General features: G+C 44.6%; 1 protein-coding gene across 1 annotated transcript in view; it reads left to right on the top strand.

Annotated features, from left to right (window-relative positions):
* The first annotated feature begins 3000 nt into the window (after positions 1–3000).
* LOC308513025 (guanylate cyclase soluble subunit beta-2-like) overlaps positions 3001–14776 on the top strand; it is a 61399-nt gene continuing 49623 nt past the window's right edge. Inside the window, exon 1 of the mRNA XM_081082812.1 lies at positions 3001–3082. Within this exon, the coding sequence (XP_080938938.1) occupies positions 3016–3082 (67 nt within the window). The 5' untranslated portion in view covers positions 3001–3015. The remainder of the gene's footprint in view (positions 3083–14776) is intronic.

The following is a 14776-nucleotide window of genomic DNA, read 5'->3' as shown; positions in this document are numbered from 1 at the left end:
TTGGCCTGCAACTTGCTACAAAGTGCTATTTATTTTCCTGTGGATTTTATGGCTCACTCCAGACTCTTAGAAACCATTGCATCAGTTTGGTAATGTTGAACAATGTAATAAGATCTATAATTTTTAATCTGTTGCTTTGTCAGATTAAATCTTAGAAGTGCTCTCCAGACCTGGGAGTCATCTGAGACAGTGGTTAAAGATATATCAATTTACAGACACCAGCCCAGGGCCCAGGAATCTGTATGTTTATTTTGCTTCCCAAGTTATTCTGTAACAGGCATCTGGCATTAGTTTCCTGCCCAGATATTTTGGGTCTTACTAGTTGGAACTAACTAAAGGAGAACACACATTTAATTGCTGACGATCCCAGTGAAATATTGATTTGCCACATCTCCTAATTATGTGTATATAGGACCACCTATGTGGTTGACATTTTTCATGTTACATGAAATGCACTCCTCTTTGTGTACGCTGGAAACATCTAACTGTTTATTTCCCACATTTGTTGCTTTTTCCAACCCCTAATCTCTTCAAAATGTTTTCTGATGGTCATTTTTCTTTTCTTCCCTTCTTATCACAGGCATGGCTATCTCATTTGAAAGATACCAATTGGTTTATTTTTTTAATCTTGTTCCAAGAAACAGTTTGAATGACTGTATATGCAAGTGTGCACAGACTCTGTGAGAAGTGTCATATGCAAGATCACGAAGATCAATATACAGGGCTGGCAATCCTGTGTAACTATAACAGTCTGGGCTTGTCTGGCATTCCAGAAACGTGCAACCTATATACAAACCAAAGAAATATTTGACATTAAAGTATCATCAGTTCAGCTTACAGGGAAGAAGAGGCCACCAGCCCCAGGCGAGGATGAACGTATGCTTCCACCAGGGGCCTGGGTAGTGCCACAGAGTTTGTTAGTTTCCAAGGGTTCTGGAGATGAAACACCCCTTCTGGGTACTTCAGAACACATTATGACATGTCCAGTTTAAACTTGGGTCTTGCTCATTACGTTTCTATTTTGCTCCTAGGCCCGGAAAGAGGGCATGTGTTGTCACACAGGCCCGCATGCCCTGGGGATGTGGGTGGAGAGTGATACCAACATGGCAAGAGCACCCCACTTAAGTGAGTGATGGTGGTTAACTGCACCCCCCATCTTCCCTGGGCTACAGTCAGCTTCTCTGAAAGCTGCACCTGACGATGCTTAGAGACTCCCTGTACAGACATGGACCAAAACAGGGATTCTTGAGGTGGAGGCAAACCCAGAGAGCTTCTGGTTCAGTGATGTCCTCGTCATTATTGCGGCTCCTCCTTGCCTACGTGTGTGTGTTCCTCACTTTCTCTGAGCTCTTTCCTGTCAGTTAACCTATTTCACCCTCATCAATACTCCTGTCAGAAATGTGGGACAGGTATTATTTCCTCATTTTACAGTGAGGAAGATGAATTCCAGAAAGATCAAGGAGTGTTTAGCCCAGAAAAAAAATAAAGACTTAAGAATGAATAAGGAGCCGAAACCGGTTTGGCTCAGTGGATGGAGCGTTGGCCTGCGGACTGAAAGGTCCCAGGTTCGATTCCGGTCAAGGGCGAGTGCCTGGGTTGCGGGCACATCCCCGGTGGAAGATGTGCAGGAGGCGGCTGATCGATGTTTCTCTCTCATCGATGTTTCTAGCTCTCTACCTCTCTCCCTTCCTCTCTGTAAAAAATCAATAAAATAAAAAAAAAAAGAATGAATAAGGATCTTCAAATATTAGAGGGCTTAATATCTGGAGGTGACTCTGCATTTCCCTGGAGGGAAGACTGGGGCCAATCAGTGAAATTGCAGTGGCAAATGCAGGCATTATATGGGCTGTGGAGCTCAGAGTCCAGATCTTTCTCTTGTCCACTGGGTGGTCCTGATAAGATGCTTAAACTTTCTGAGCATCAGTTTCCTCAACAGTAAAAAGGAGAATCAGAAATAATCTGTCATCTCTTGGTCAAAGGAGATGCTCAACAAATAGAAAGTATTTTTAGGACCCAGAAGTAGGTTTTAGTTCAACTTAAGAAAGAACTTTCTATCAAAGAGAACAGTTTATAAATGGGATATGCTGCCTTGCAGAGGAGTGAACTTCCTGTCCCTGGAAGCATTCAAGAGGCAACTGGAAGACCAACACTCAGAGATAGCATAGGGTGGAAACTGGACAATTAGGAAATTCTACAATTCTCCCATTTCTGGGATTCCATGATGTGTTCTTCTGATATGAACTCAAATGTTCTGTACTGTTTTCTAGTCTTCATTCTCTCTGCTGCCTTGGAGCCTATTCTTTCAGTCCAGAATGTTCTTCTTTGCTTACCATCCTTCAGTGTCAGTCAAACCTCCCTTTCTCAGAAAAGCATTGCCTGTGCAGCCTCCTTCCCCCTGGATTAACTAAATTGCTATTTATATTTAATGGTTCATACAAGGACCAAGCCAAGTGTGCAAGGTTTATGACTACCAGGTTAAGCCTCTTTTCACCAGATTTGGTTAGCTGTTGCAAGACCCAAGTAACTCCTACTAACCAGACAACCACATGGTTAAAACAGTGAGATTCTCAAGCAGTGGCTCTGCCTGCTTCAGAGAACAAGGCTCCAAGACCACTGAGTTCCAAGTTCATTACCATGTATTAGGTTGTTACATGTGCCAAGCACAGCACCGCCTGCTGGAGGTTCAAAGATAAAAATATGTCCCAGTGTCCATGCTCAAGGAGCCCCGTCTAGGGGGTAAGACCAAGAATCTTGACTTAAGTTGTTAAACACATGGCCTGCTGTGGGTATTTGAGAAGGGAGCTCTTGGCCAAATTGGGGTCCGGGGAAGGCTTCTTCAAGGAATTTATACCCAATCACCCCACTGTCTTACATTCCTTATGATCAGGAGCGCTCTTGCTATGTTATATCTTTCTGAGTCAGTAGATATATTCCTGGGGCAAAGCTCCAGCTGCTGGGTTTTTATTGCACCGTGACTTATCTTTCAGAAATTCTGCTGAAGTGCAAGATGCCTTCATGACGTACACAGTGTATGATGACATCATCACCATTAAGCTCATCCAAGAGGCCTGCAAGATCCTGGGTGAGTATGAAATGGACCGGTTTTGGTTTCCTAGAGTTGCTGTAAGAAAGTACAATCAGTTCTCATTATTTCAAGTAGTTCTGTTCTATAAAGTCCTCAGAATACTGAATTCGCAAATATTCAACCATTGCTCTTGGAGGAAATGTAGAGCTAGGTTCCTGGGAACCTCTGCTCACAACATTTTCATCAACTGATAAATATATAACCTTGTTCTTTGTGTGTTTCTGTTTAAAACCCCTTATTTAATATATATTGTTATTCATTAATATTGGACTTACTCACAGCCAACGGTACTGTAACTCATGCCTGAATGAAGTTTATCTACTCTCCATATTTTCTTTGTAAGACACTTCACAGCCTGCTCACACTGAAGAACATTAGACAGCACTTCAGCACTATACTTGGGGGCATTTGAAACAGAAGAATCACCAACAAAAAGGATATAAATGCAGGAACGTAGCACTAAATAGATTGTAAAAAAAGGTCCCTTGTTTATAGTATGAGAACTGAAATAAGAACGTAGTGAATCGCCTTATTTGACCTTAGCTAGAAACATGTGTTGGGCAACTCAAATTTTCCTCACCATGTGCATGTCCAAGAATGGCTATGAAACATCTGAGAGTACTGATTTTGGGGTTACAAATACATTGTATTAAGTAGGCAAATTTGCAAATACAGAATCTGAAAATAATGAGGATCGACTGTACCACAAACTGGATGGCTTAAAACAATGGGAATTTATTATCTCATAGTTCAGGGCACCAGAAGTCCAAAATCAGGTTGCTGGCAGGGCTGTGCTACCTCTGACGGCTCTAGGGAAGGGCCTTTCCTCTCCCAGGTCCTGGTGTTCCCAGGTGTTCCTTGTGCAGCACAACTCCAACCTCTGTGTCCATCTTCACATGGCCGTCTTCTCTCTGGGTGTTCATGTTTGTACGTCCTAACTTCCCTCTTCTTATAAAGACTCTGTTTATATTGGATTCTGCGCCCATGCTAATCAAGCATGATCTCATCTTAATTTGATTACATCTACAAAGACCCAATTTCCAAATAAGGTCACATTCATAGGTTCTGGGTGGTCATGAATTTTTGAGGGACAGTATTTAACCCATCACAGGGCTCGTATATTATCCTTTCCACTTGAACAGCCTGAGGCTTCGTACAGACAAAAATTGTGAATGTCCTGAGTTTCATCATCTGCACCACCACCATCTTGTTTGACCTTGATGTTGACTTTGACAGGTGTTGCAATACCTTTGCAATGACTAGTCATGCTTATCTCTGGGTGTCAGGAGGAACAACACTGAGAATCTTGTTATGCCAACCACACTCATGTTTATTCAGAAATGGACATGGTGTGCTTTGTAGGGGTGGAGGGCCCTTCTTCCCATCTGCTCACCCACGGAACAGCTCATCTGCCTGGACACTAAAATACCACTGACAGGGCCATAATGGGGGACCATGTGTGGATGGCCCTATTTACAATGCACGTGTAATATCAGAATGATTTCTCCCAAGAATTTATTATCAAAAGATGGCTTATTACACTAACTTGCTCACTTTCTAGGCTCTGAGGGGAAGAGGAACAGGACAAAGAGAATTTAGCTCTGCTCTTTCTAATTTAATGACCCAGGACAAGTTACTTGCTCAGTGGAAGTTTTTCATTGGTCAAATGAGAATAGTAAGGATAATATTTATCCTTCAGAGTTGTTTTGAGGATTAAATGAGGCAATGCATGTGAATATGTCAAATGTGGTATCCGGCATATAATAAGCCCTGAAAAAAATACTTTCTTCCTTCCCTTTGTATTAAATCCCAGGGCTGCCACCACAAAGTAGCACAAGCTAGGTGGCTTCAAACAACAGAAATTTATTCTCTCACAGGTGTGGGGGCAGAAGTACAAAATCAAGGTGCCATCAGGGTTGATTCCTTCTGGAGGCTCTGAGGGAGATGACTCTCTGCCAAGGACTCGCCTGGCTTCAGGTGGCCGCTGGCAATCCTAGGTTACAGTTGCACTGCTCGCATCTCTGCCTCATCTTCATATAACCCTCTTTTCTGTGTCTCCACACAGCTTTCCTCTAAGAACATATCATTGGATTTAGGGCCCACCATAGTCCACTACAAGCTTATCTTCATTTAAGTAGTTAGATCTGCAAAGACCCCAATTCCAAATAAGGAAACATTTGGAGGTCCCAGATGGACACGGGTTTGGGAGAACACTGTTCAGCCCGTACACCCTCCTTTCCTTTCTCCTTCCTTCTCACCAGCACTGAGCACACCTGAACGGGGCCTGGCGAGGGAGGAGGGGTGGGCAGCCTTGTTGTCCTAGGCTCTAGGGGCTTGCGTGCACAAAGCAGAGGAAGCCGCCTGGCACTTCCAGGCTCTTTGACAACATGCCGCTTTCAATCCCGGTTGAAATTCTCTTGCCCATTCCTCACAGGCGGTGAGGCTTTGGGTCATGGGGAGATAGCTTTCAGGGATTATTGCAGGTGGCACTGCATCGGCATCCTTGCCTAGACCCAGGACCATGGGGAGAATTGTTGGAAGTTTGGGGGCGGCCGGGTGAGTAGAGCCTTCAAGCTGGTTCCTGTGCAGCTTAGGGTTAGGCAGTAGGAGCTGTGGTTTCCAGCTGGTTTCCATGGTGACTCTGAGGGCCAGCAAATTGGCCTGCTGTCCTCAGGAGCAATTCCTGAGGTGGTTACAGGGTAAACCCAGCCCACCAGGGCAACTAGCGGGAAGTCACTGAGGCTTAAGAAACTGGATGTGTGTGATCACAGATCCTCTTCAGCAAGGGGCGAGGTCCCCTGCTGTGCCAGGATCATCAGGCCGCTCTGGTCTGTCTTGGAGTCACAGAGCCAAGCAGAGGCCAGAGGTGCCTGGAGCTATAAGACACCTGGGGTACCAGCTGGTGATTAACTTCTGACCAGATGTGCATTAGCCCCTGGTCATTCAGCTCCTGCACTCCTAATAGAGCGGAGACAAGGCTGAGTCTGAGGCCAGAAATAAAGCACAGGGAGTGAAACGTTCATTTGTTCCTTCAGCTGTGAAACTCATGCTCCGTGAACGGCAGCATCTCTCAATGCCTTCGGAAGCCAGTGTGACCCTCTGAGGGAGGACATAGGCAGTTTGTAATCAGGGCTCCCATGGCCTCCCAACCATCACAGGTTGGCATCCTCTGCCCACTCCTCCTTTCAAAGAGCCTCACAGAGAGAGTTTCCAGGAAAAAGTGAGCCAGGACCTAGGTAGTGTCTGTGGTACCTGCAAATCCCACCCCTTTCCTGGCCAGCCTGTTTGGGGGGCTCCCAGACCCCTTTGTCACCCATTCTGCTGACGCTAAGGGTAGAGGGCAGGCTTGTGTGGAACCGGGGCTACCAAGCGGCAGGTGGAGACGGGATTTCATGCAGGAGTCGAACCCCTGGTGTGTGCTCTTTATAGCGCTGCACTGCCCCAGACTAGACTCAGCTCAGCTTCTAAGTAGCTGCCTTCCTGCTAACAGACGTAGCAGCACCAGAGCGTTACCTCTCGGCTCTCTGGTTTTAACACACCTGCCAGAGAGTCTGCGGTTTATTTGCTTAAACATCACTTTTTAAACCTTTAAAACAGGCTATGATGTTACATATGCTTCTGATAATCCGACAGGAGGACCACTTGACCTCTCCCTTATGCTAATTTGCACTACCCGACCTTCACGAGCCTAGCGCCGGCCCTTCTGCCGGCAGTCCTGCAGGCACGGGCACTAGTGAGAGCCGCTGGCCCACAGGGACGTCTGAATGCTGACAATTGCCTCCTTTCTCCCAGCAAAGTGGGAGGAGCACCTGACTCCTTTCCTTCCACAGGAAGAAGACAAACCCTTAGGTGGGAATTCTGTGCCTGAGAGACCACTGTTGAGACTTGACCAGAAAAGCTAGAGTTTTCAGAGTTTAGATAATAGAAGAGCAATGAAACTTGGACTGGGTGGTGGAAACAAATCCAACTTCAGTCTTTTCCTGATTTTATTTCTAAGAGTCCCAGCAGCGTCACGCCCCAGTTTGGCTCTGAGCCAGTTACGGATATTGTCTGTGGCTGCTTTGCATTATAACGGCAGAGTTGAGTAGTTGTGGCAGAGAGCATATGATTGCAGAAATGAAAATTTTTATTGTCTGCCCTTTACTGAAAATGTTTTGTCATCTTATGCTCTAGAAAATGGATCTTTAACACCCAGATCTTTTTTAAGATTTAAAAAATTTCATTTAGCTTTGGCCAATGCAGCTCAGTTGGTTGAGCATCGTCCCATGCACCAAAAGGTCTCCGGTTGGACTTCAGCCTCCTGTGAGGAATTGTGAGGAAATAAATTTCTGTTCTTAAGCCACCAGTCTAGAGTTTTGTTATAGTAGCCTGAGTGGACTTGTACAGAAACTCTTAGTTTTTAGATTTCCAGAAAGAACTGCAACATGTGCCTAATATCAAGCCCAGGCCATTTTTGTAGCTGTGTGACAGTGAGCCCTGTGTGGTGTGTGCAGGACCTTCAGCAGAGAGATGCCATCACATACCTGCCCTACTGCATTCCCCGTTCCAAACCAGCCGGTACATTTAGAGGCAGCAATGAGTTTAGAGACCAATGTTGGGCTGACCCAGACTACCTTTCTACCAAAAGCCAAAGTATATCCCTGTGATTTCTCTCTGTCTAGCTGAAAATCAGAAGGGTATTTTCTTCTTGTTGTTTATCTCAATAACATGTGTTGGCTCATACCTGAAAGGGTACATAAGTATGGTGAGTGCATTTTTCAAATTAAAAGCTGGGATTCAAAATTAGGTAATTTTGTCTCCCTTATATATAAAAAAGCTGCTCAGTTCGCACCCGTTGGTGCCCTGCCTTCCAAGTGGGCTCCAGGAGGCCACTTTCCTGCAGCCATTGCTGCAGGTTCTCCAGACGCCCACTGCACAGCTCTGTGCTTCCTAAATGGCACAGCTCAGGCTGCGACCAGATGGAGCTGGAGCACTGCATAGCGAATTGTTCTGTATGTGAATAAGTGCCTACTTAGTGTATAAGTGGGTTATTAGCGATCTGAAGTGACAACACACAGCAGCCTTTTGGCACAGCTGCGTCAGTCTGCACTTTGCCTGCTAAGAAACCCATAGCAAAACGCATTTCAACAGTCAGCTACCAGCAAAGGCCATCAACCGTCTGCACATACCTCTTTAAAAATAAGAGAAACAGCATAACCGTACCCAGTCCTGAGATCAGGCATTAGAATATTTGATCTTTCCTAGACCCACTGAGGTGGAACAAGCAACCCAGGCCATGTGACCAACTGAAAATGGAGACTGAACTCGGGTGTCCTGATTTGGAGGCTGGTGCTGAAGCCTGCAGACTGCAGGGGCCATTGACTGGGGGGGTGGGGGGGGGGGCAGCTCAGAGGTGCGGGGGCGGAGATGAGGTCTCTAGAAATGTCTCTGGAATCACACAGACCTGCATGAGCCCCCTGGCTGTAAGGTCTCCTAGCAATGTCACACGGGCAAGTTCCCCATTGGTCAAACAGCAGTGATTCCCACAGCACCTACCTCAGAGGGCGGTTGTAAAGACTGAATCCAATAATGTGAGCAAACTGCCTAACAGAGTGGGTGCTCGACAAAGTAGTCCCTCACCCTGTCCCCCTTCCCACCCTCCTGTGGACTCCTGTCCCTGTGCTCTGGTCCTTGGTAGGCTGACTTCTCTGTTTCCAAGTTTGCAGGAAGCAGACAGCTTATCAACCAGGTGTAAGTGGGACTCCTCCTGCCTGAGCTGCCTTACTCATTTCCCAGCTGCTTTGCCCTGTGCTGATAAACTTATTGCTACACCTGGAACCCAACGCTCCCAGTGAAGAGTCTGTTTCCTCCCTGCAACCTCTGGCATCAACATGGTTGCTATTCCTCTCCTTTCCTTACACCCCTCTTCCTTCTACTCACAAAGATCTCCCCATCTATTATCTCATGCCTGGCTTAAGTGTCACCATTTGAGGAGGAGAGCACTCCAGATGAATGGCTTTCTTCAGATATCTGAAGCTTATTCCCTTGGATACTAAAGCTTTGAAAAAACATTACTCACTTCCAATGGAAAACTTTCTAAAGTGCACAGCATACACTTCCCTACCTTGTGGAAGAGCACATGCTTCTCTGGGTGCCTGAGGTGGGTCACTGTGAGGGATGTTGTTGTATCTGGGTGACGGGAGGGGGCAGCGGTCTTGGGAAGTCCAGCCTGAGCAGGTGACAGGATCCTTTGCCCAGGAGGCTGTAGGGAGCGGCTCTAGGGTCAAGCCTCGGGCTGACCTGTGGCAGGGCCACAAACAAGTCCCAGCCTGGAGGACAGAGCTCTCCTAGCATAATTGAGCCTAACCTTGTAGGACTCCCTAATTCCTTCCTAAGTAGCTAATGGGCTGTGGGAGGTGCAGCAAGTGTTGCCAAAACAAGAATATTTCTATACATGTTAATCTTGTTATAATCAGACTAAAAAATAAAGCATCCGTTTTCAGGCTGAGTTTTTTGGTCCTTATCCAGGCACAGGAGACCCACCGAGCCCCAGCTGTATTCTCTTGTCTGTCTTTTCTTCAATCCTTCACTACCCGCCCTCAGGTTCACCCTTGGCCGTGCTGGTACGGCACAGGAGGCCATGCATAGGCAGCTGTGGCCCAGTGGCATTCCTCTGCCTGCTCACCCTCATTCAGGGTATAACAGTATCTTCTCCTCTTGCCCTAGACAGCCCACCCTGCTGTTTCCAGTCCCTTGAGCTGTCACCCAACAAAAAGTAAAAATTTCCTGATGATACAGAAGAGCCAAACCTGCTAAGTCAGAAAGTTTGAGTTTATACATAATTGCAATTGAAAAGTTTTTTAGAAGTTTCCATACCTTTTCTGGATGCCAAGTGTAGATATTTGTGGCAATTATTTTCTTGCCAACAAAGAAGTCTTCTATTAAAACACACACACACACAAACACTTTTTAATGGAATGTTTCACACGTATACAAAAGTAGAGAGAATTGTGTATTGAAGCCCATGTATCCTTCAGCCCCAAATTAATATTTTCCTATCTTGTTTTGTTTCTCTGGTCCCCCCCACCCCCAACCTTTTTCTGGTTTTGTTTTTTCTGGAATACCTTACAGCAAATCTCAGGTTTCCCTTAATTTTACTCATAAATATTTCAGCATGAATTTCTAGCTAAAGACATTTTAAGACATAATCATAATGCCCTGATTATATCCAACAGAATTCATACTATTCCAAAGGCCCAGATCCAGCTCTGTCTCAGCTGGCTGTAGATAAATGTGGTCTCATGGTCTTACTATATTCGATTTCCTAAGGTCTCTTCAGGACAATCAGCAAAAACATTTCACTTTGACAGAATTTCAAACTCACAGAAGATTTGCAAGAATAATCCAAAGAATTCCCATATAGTTTTTTCAATATTCCCCAAATGTTAACATTTCACCACATTGGCTCTATCCTTCTCTCTATATCTACACCTATAATAAATATATTTTTTCTGAATTGGCAGTGTGATACAGATATGATGTCTCTTTAGGCCTAAAAATTCCCTTGCATAACTACTGTACAACTATCCAACTTGGGAAATAAACGTTGACATAGTGCCATTATATCATCACAGACTTTACTGAGATTTTCTCATTGTCCCAATGATGTTCTTTAGAACACAAGAAAGCCTGGAGCATGTCAGTTGTCACATTTCTTCAGCCTTCTGCAGTCTGGGACAGTCTCGGAGCCTTTCTTTGTGTCTTATAATATTGATACTTTGGAAAGTTATGGTCAACTATTTTGTAGAATGCCCCTCAGTTCAGAATTACTTGACATTTCCTTCTGATTCAATTCAGGTTATGCTTTCTTTTTCTTTTCTTTTTCCAAAGATAAATCTTTATTGTTCAGTTTATTGCAGATGCTCCTCTTTTTTCCCGCCATAGCTCCCCTCCACCTGGTTCCCACCCCACCCTCTGCCCTTACCCCCCGCCACTGTCCTCATCCATTGGTGTAAGATTTTTGTCCAGTCTCTTCCCGCACCCCCCACACCCCCTTCCCCCTGAGAATTGTCAGTTCACTCCCTTTCTATGCCCCTGCTTCTATTATATTCACCAGTTTATTTTGTTCATCAGATTTTTTATTGACTTAATTTTTAGATTCAATTGTTGATAGATATGTATTTGTTGTCACTTTGTTGTTCATAATTTTTATCTTTACCTTTTTCTTCTTCTTCCTCTTCTTAAAGAATACCCTTCAGCATTTCATATAATACTGGTTTGGTGGTGATGAACTCCTTTAGCTTTTTCTTATCTGTGAAGCTCGTTATCTGACCTTTAGTTCTGAATGATAGCTTTGCTGGATAAAGTAATCTTGGCTGTAGGTTCTTACTATTCATCACTTTGAATATTTCTTGCCACTCCCTTTTGGCCTGCATCGTTTCTGTTGAGAAATCAGCTGACAGTCATATGGGTACGCCCTTGTAGGTAACTAACTGTCTTTCTCTTGCTTCTTTTAAGATTCTCTCTTTGTCTTTTGCCCTTGGCATTTTAATGATGATGTGTCTTGGTGTGGTCCTCTTTGGATTCCTTTTGTTTGGGGTTCTCTGCACTTCCTGGACTTGTAAGTCTATTTCTTTCACCATGTAGGGGAAGTTTTCTGTCATTATTTCTTCTAATAGGTTTTCAATATCTTGCTCTCTCTCTTCTTCTGGCATCCCCATAATTTGGATGTTGGTATGCTTGAAGTTGTCCCAGAGGCTCCTTACACTACCTTCATATTTTTGGATTCTTTTTTCTTTTTTCTTTTCTGGATGGGTGTTTTTTGCTTCCTTGTATTTCAAATCTTTGATTTGATTCTTGGGATCATCTAGTCGACTGTTGAATTTCTGTATATTAGTCTTTATTTCAGACAGTGTATGCTTAATTTCTGACTAGTCCTTTTTCATTTTTTTTGGCATTCTCATTAAGATCCTTGAAGGTCTCACTAAGTTTCTCGGAGGTTTGTAGAAGATTCTTGAGTAACCTTATAACTGTGGTTTTGAACTCTATATCTATTAGTTTGCTTTCCTCCATTTCTTTCGTTTGTGACATGTTTCTTTGTCTTCGCATTTTGGCTGCTTCCCCGTGTTGATAGAGTGGCTGTCAGCCAGCCATCTCCACGTCTCCGGGTCTCTGCATCTCCGCGTCCCTGAGTCCCACGCCCCCACAGTAACAATGATCCCTGTGAGCAGCTCTGCAAGAAAGCCATCCTCGCTTTCTGACCTGATGCCAGACAGTCCAGTTTCTCCCTGTAGGAGTCTTGCTGAAAACTGGAGTTTAAAGCAGTCAGGAGCTTGTATCTCCCTTCCAATTGAAAAAAAAAAACAGTGCACCCAGTTTCCAGCCTGTTTTGCCCGCCTCTGTACCTCTGCTCTTGGTGCCTCTGCACCTCCTACCCAGTCTCAATGAGCTTTTTTCTATTCTTCTAGTTGTAGAACTTCCACTCAGCCAGCTTTCCCGTAGCCATTTTGTCTTTTAGTTGTAGTTTTGGTGTGGTTGTGGGGGGCAGCACGTACAAGTATATACCTTATGCTGCCATCTTGGTTCTCCTCAGGTTATGCTTTCTTGACAGAAAGACCACAGATGTGATGTTTTTTTCATTTCATTTCACATATCGGAGGCATTTTATGTCATTATGCCCCATTATTGACATTAAATTATGATAGCTTGGTTAGCATGGAATCTTCCAGGGTTCTCCACTGTAAAGTTACTCTTTTCCCCTTTGTAATTAGTATCTTGTGAAAAGATACTTTCAGACTATGTAAATATTTTGTTGCTTCTGAAGCTCCTCCTTCCCTAGTTTTATTATTCATTGGTGATTCTTGTCTGAATCAATGTGTCTGATGGTGTTCAAATGGGGATTTTCTAAGTATATCATTGCTTTTACATTTATTAGTTGAATTTCTTCTAAAAGGAAGAATTTCCCCTCTTCTTCATTTCTTTACTAGTATTTGTATCAATGTGAACTATTCATTCTTATTTTTTAAATAGGTTGAAATCCTTTATTTATTTAGGTACTCAAGTTCTCCAGAATTTAGCTAGTGGGAGCCCCTCTAAGCTGGTTGTTGTGCCCTTTTAACATGTTCTCATTATTCTCTGGTCTTCTTTTTTAAAAAAAAAAAAAAAAAAAACCTTCTGGAATGTTCTGATTGGTTTGGCTCAGTGGATAGAGTGTTACGCCGTGGACTGAAAGATCCCAGGTTCGATTCTGGTCAAGGGCATGTACCTTGGTTGTGAGCACAGTAGGGGGTGTGCAGGAGGTAGCTGATTGATGTTTCTCTCTCATTGATGTTTCTAGCTCTCTATTCCTCTCCCTTCCTCTCTGTCAAAAATCAATAAAATATATGTTTTAAAAAAAACTTTCTGGAATGACAAGATGTTATCTTTCCCTGCCCCAATCCTGAAATTTAATATTTTCCCAAGGAACCTTGAAAACACACACACACAGGGAGAAACCAAGATGGCGACATAGGTAAACACCGGAACTTGCTGCCTCGCACAACCACTTCAAAAATACAACTAAAAGACAAAACGGACATCATCCAGAACCACAGGAAGGCTGGCTGAGTGAAAATTCTATAACTAGAAGGAAAGAGAAAAGCACACTGAGACTCAGAGGAGGTGAGGAAGTAAAGTGCAGAGGTACGGAGGTGCACTCGGAAAGGGCTGGCAACTGAGGACGCCGTTGTCCTTTTCAATCGGGAGGGGGACACATGCTCCCGCTCTGACCTCCAGTTCCGGGCGAGTCTCTGGGGACCTAGACTCCTACAGGGAGAAACTGGACTGTCTGGCATCAGGTGGAACTTGAGGGCGACTTTCTCTCAGAGGTGCTTGCAGCAATTACCATGGGACACTGAGACTTGGGGCCTCTTAGGGAAGGGCTGAGGATCAGCCATAGCAGTTTGCTCCACCCTGTTGATTCCCTGAGACCCTGCCCCACCCATGCTGTGTGCAGAGGCTTTTGCATATGAATGACCTGGCCCTTTGTAATCTAAAATAACCTAAAAAACTGAAGCTGGGTCAGAGAGGCCCAGAACATCCAAAAGAAGGCCCAAAGCCCCACAGCAGCTTGCATTGCTTCACAGCTGGGCCTCATCTGGGAACCTCCAAACCCCAAACAAAGAAGAGGAATCTGCAGATCTCTCTGTAGCTCCTGCTGGGTAGCCTCAGGAAGAGGCTAAATTAGCACTTCCTTAGAGATCCAAGGGCCCGTGTACCTAGTGGTCAGAGTGGGACCATCCAGATTACAACTCCTCAGATCCATAAGGGACACACTCAGGGGGCAGACTCAGTGAGCACCAAAGCCCCACTGAAGCAAGTCTTGCCCCAGAAGGGTGTCTCCAGCACAGAAGTTCTCCCACTGCAGACACAGCTGATTCTCACAGCCAATTGGCCTGGAGGTCAATTCCTCCCAGTGATACCAACAACAATCAAGGCTTAACTACAACAAGACTGTGCACAAAGCCCACAAAGGGGTGCACCAAGAGTGTCCACCTCAGGTAATTGGGGAGGCTTGGCAACTGGGCCCTATAGGACACCTAGCACAGAAAGCCACTCTATCAACATAGGAAAGCAGCCAAAATGCGAAGACAAAGAAACAGGTCACAAATGACAGAAATGGAGGAAAGCAAACTACTGGATATAGAAAGGAAAACCATGGTTATAAGGTTTTTC

This window comes from Myotis nattereri (genome assembly GCF_964212035.1).
Source record: "Myotis nattereri genome assembly, chromosome: 2".
Classification (NCBI taxonomy): domain Eukaryota; kingdom Metazoa; phylum Chordata; class Mammalia; order Chiroptera; family Vespertilionidae; genus Myotis; species Myotis nattereri.
The sequence above is the reverse complement of the archived record's forward strand: the minus strand, read 5'-3'. Positions and strand labels throughout refer to the sequence as shown.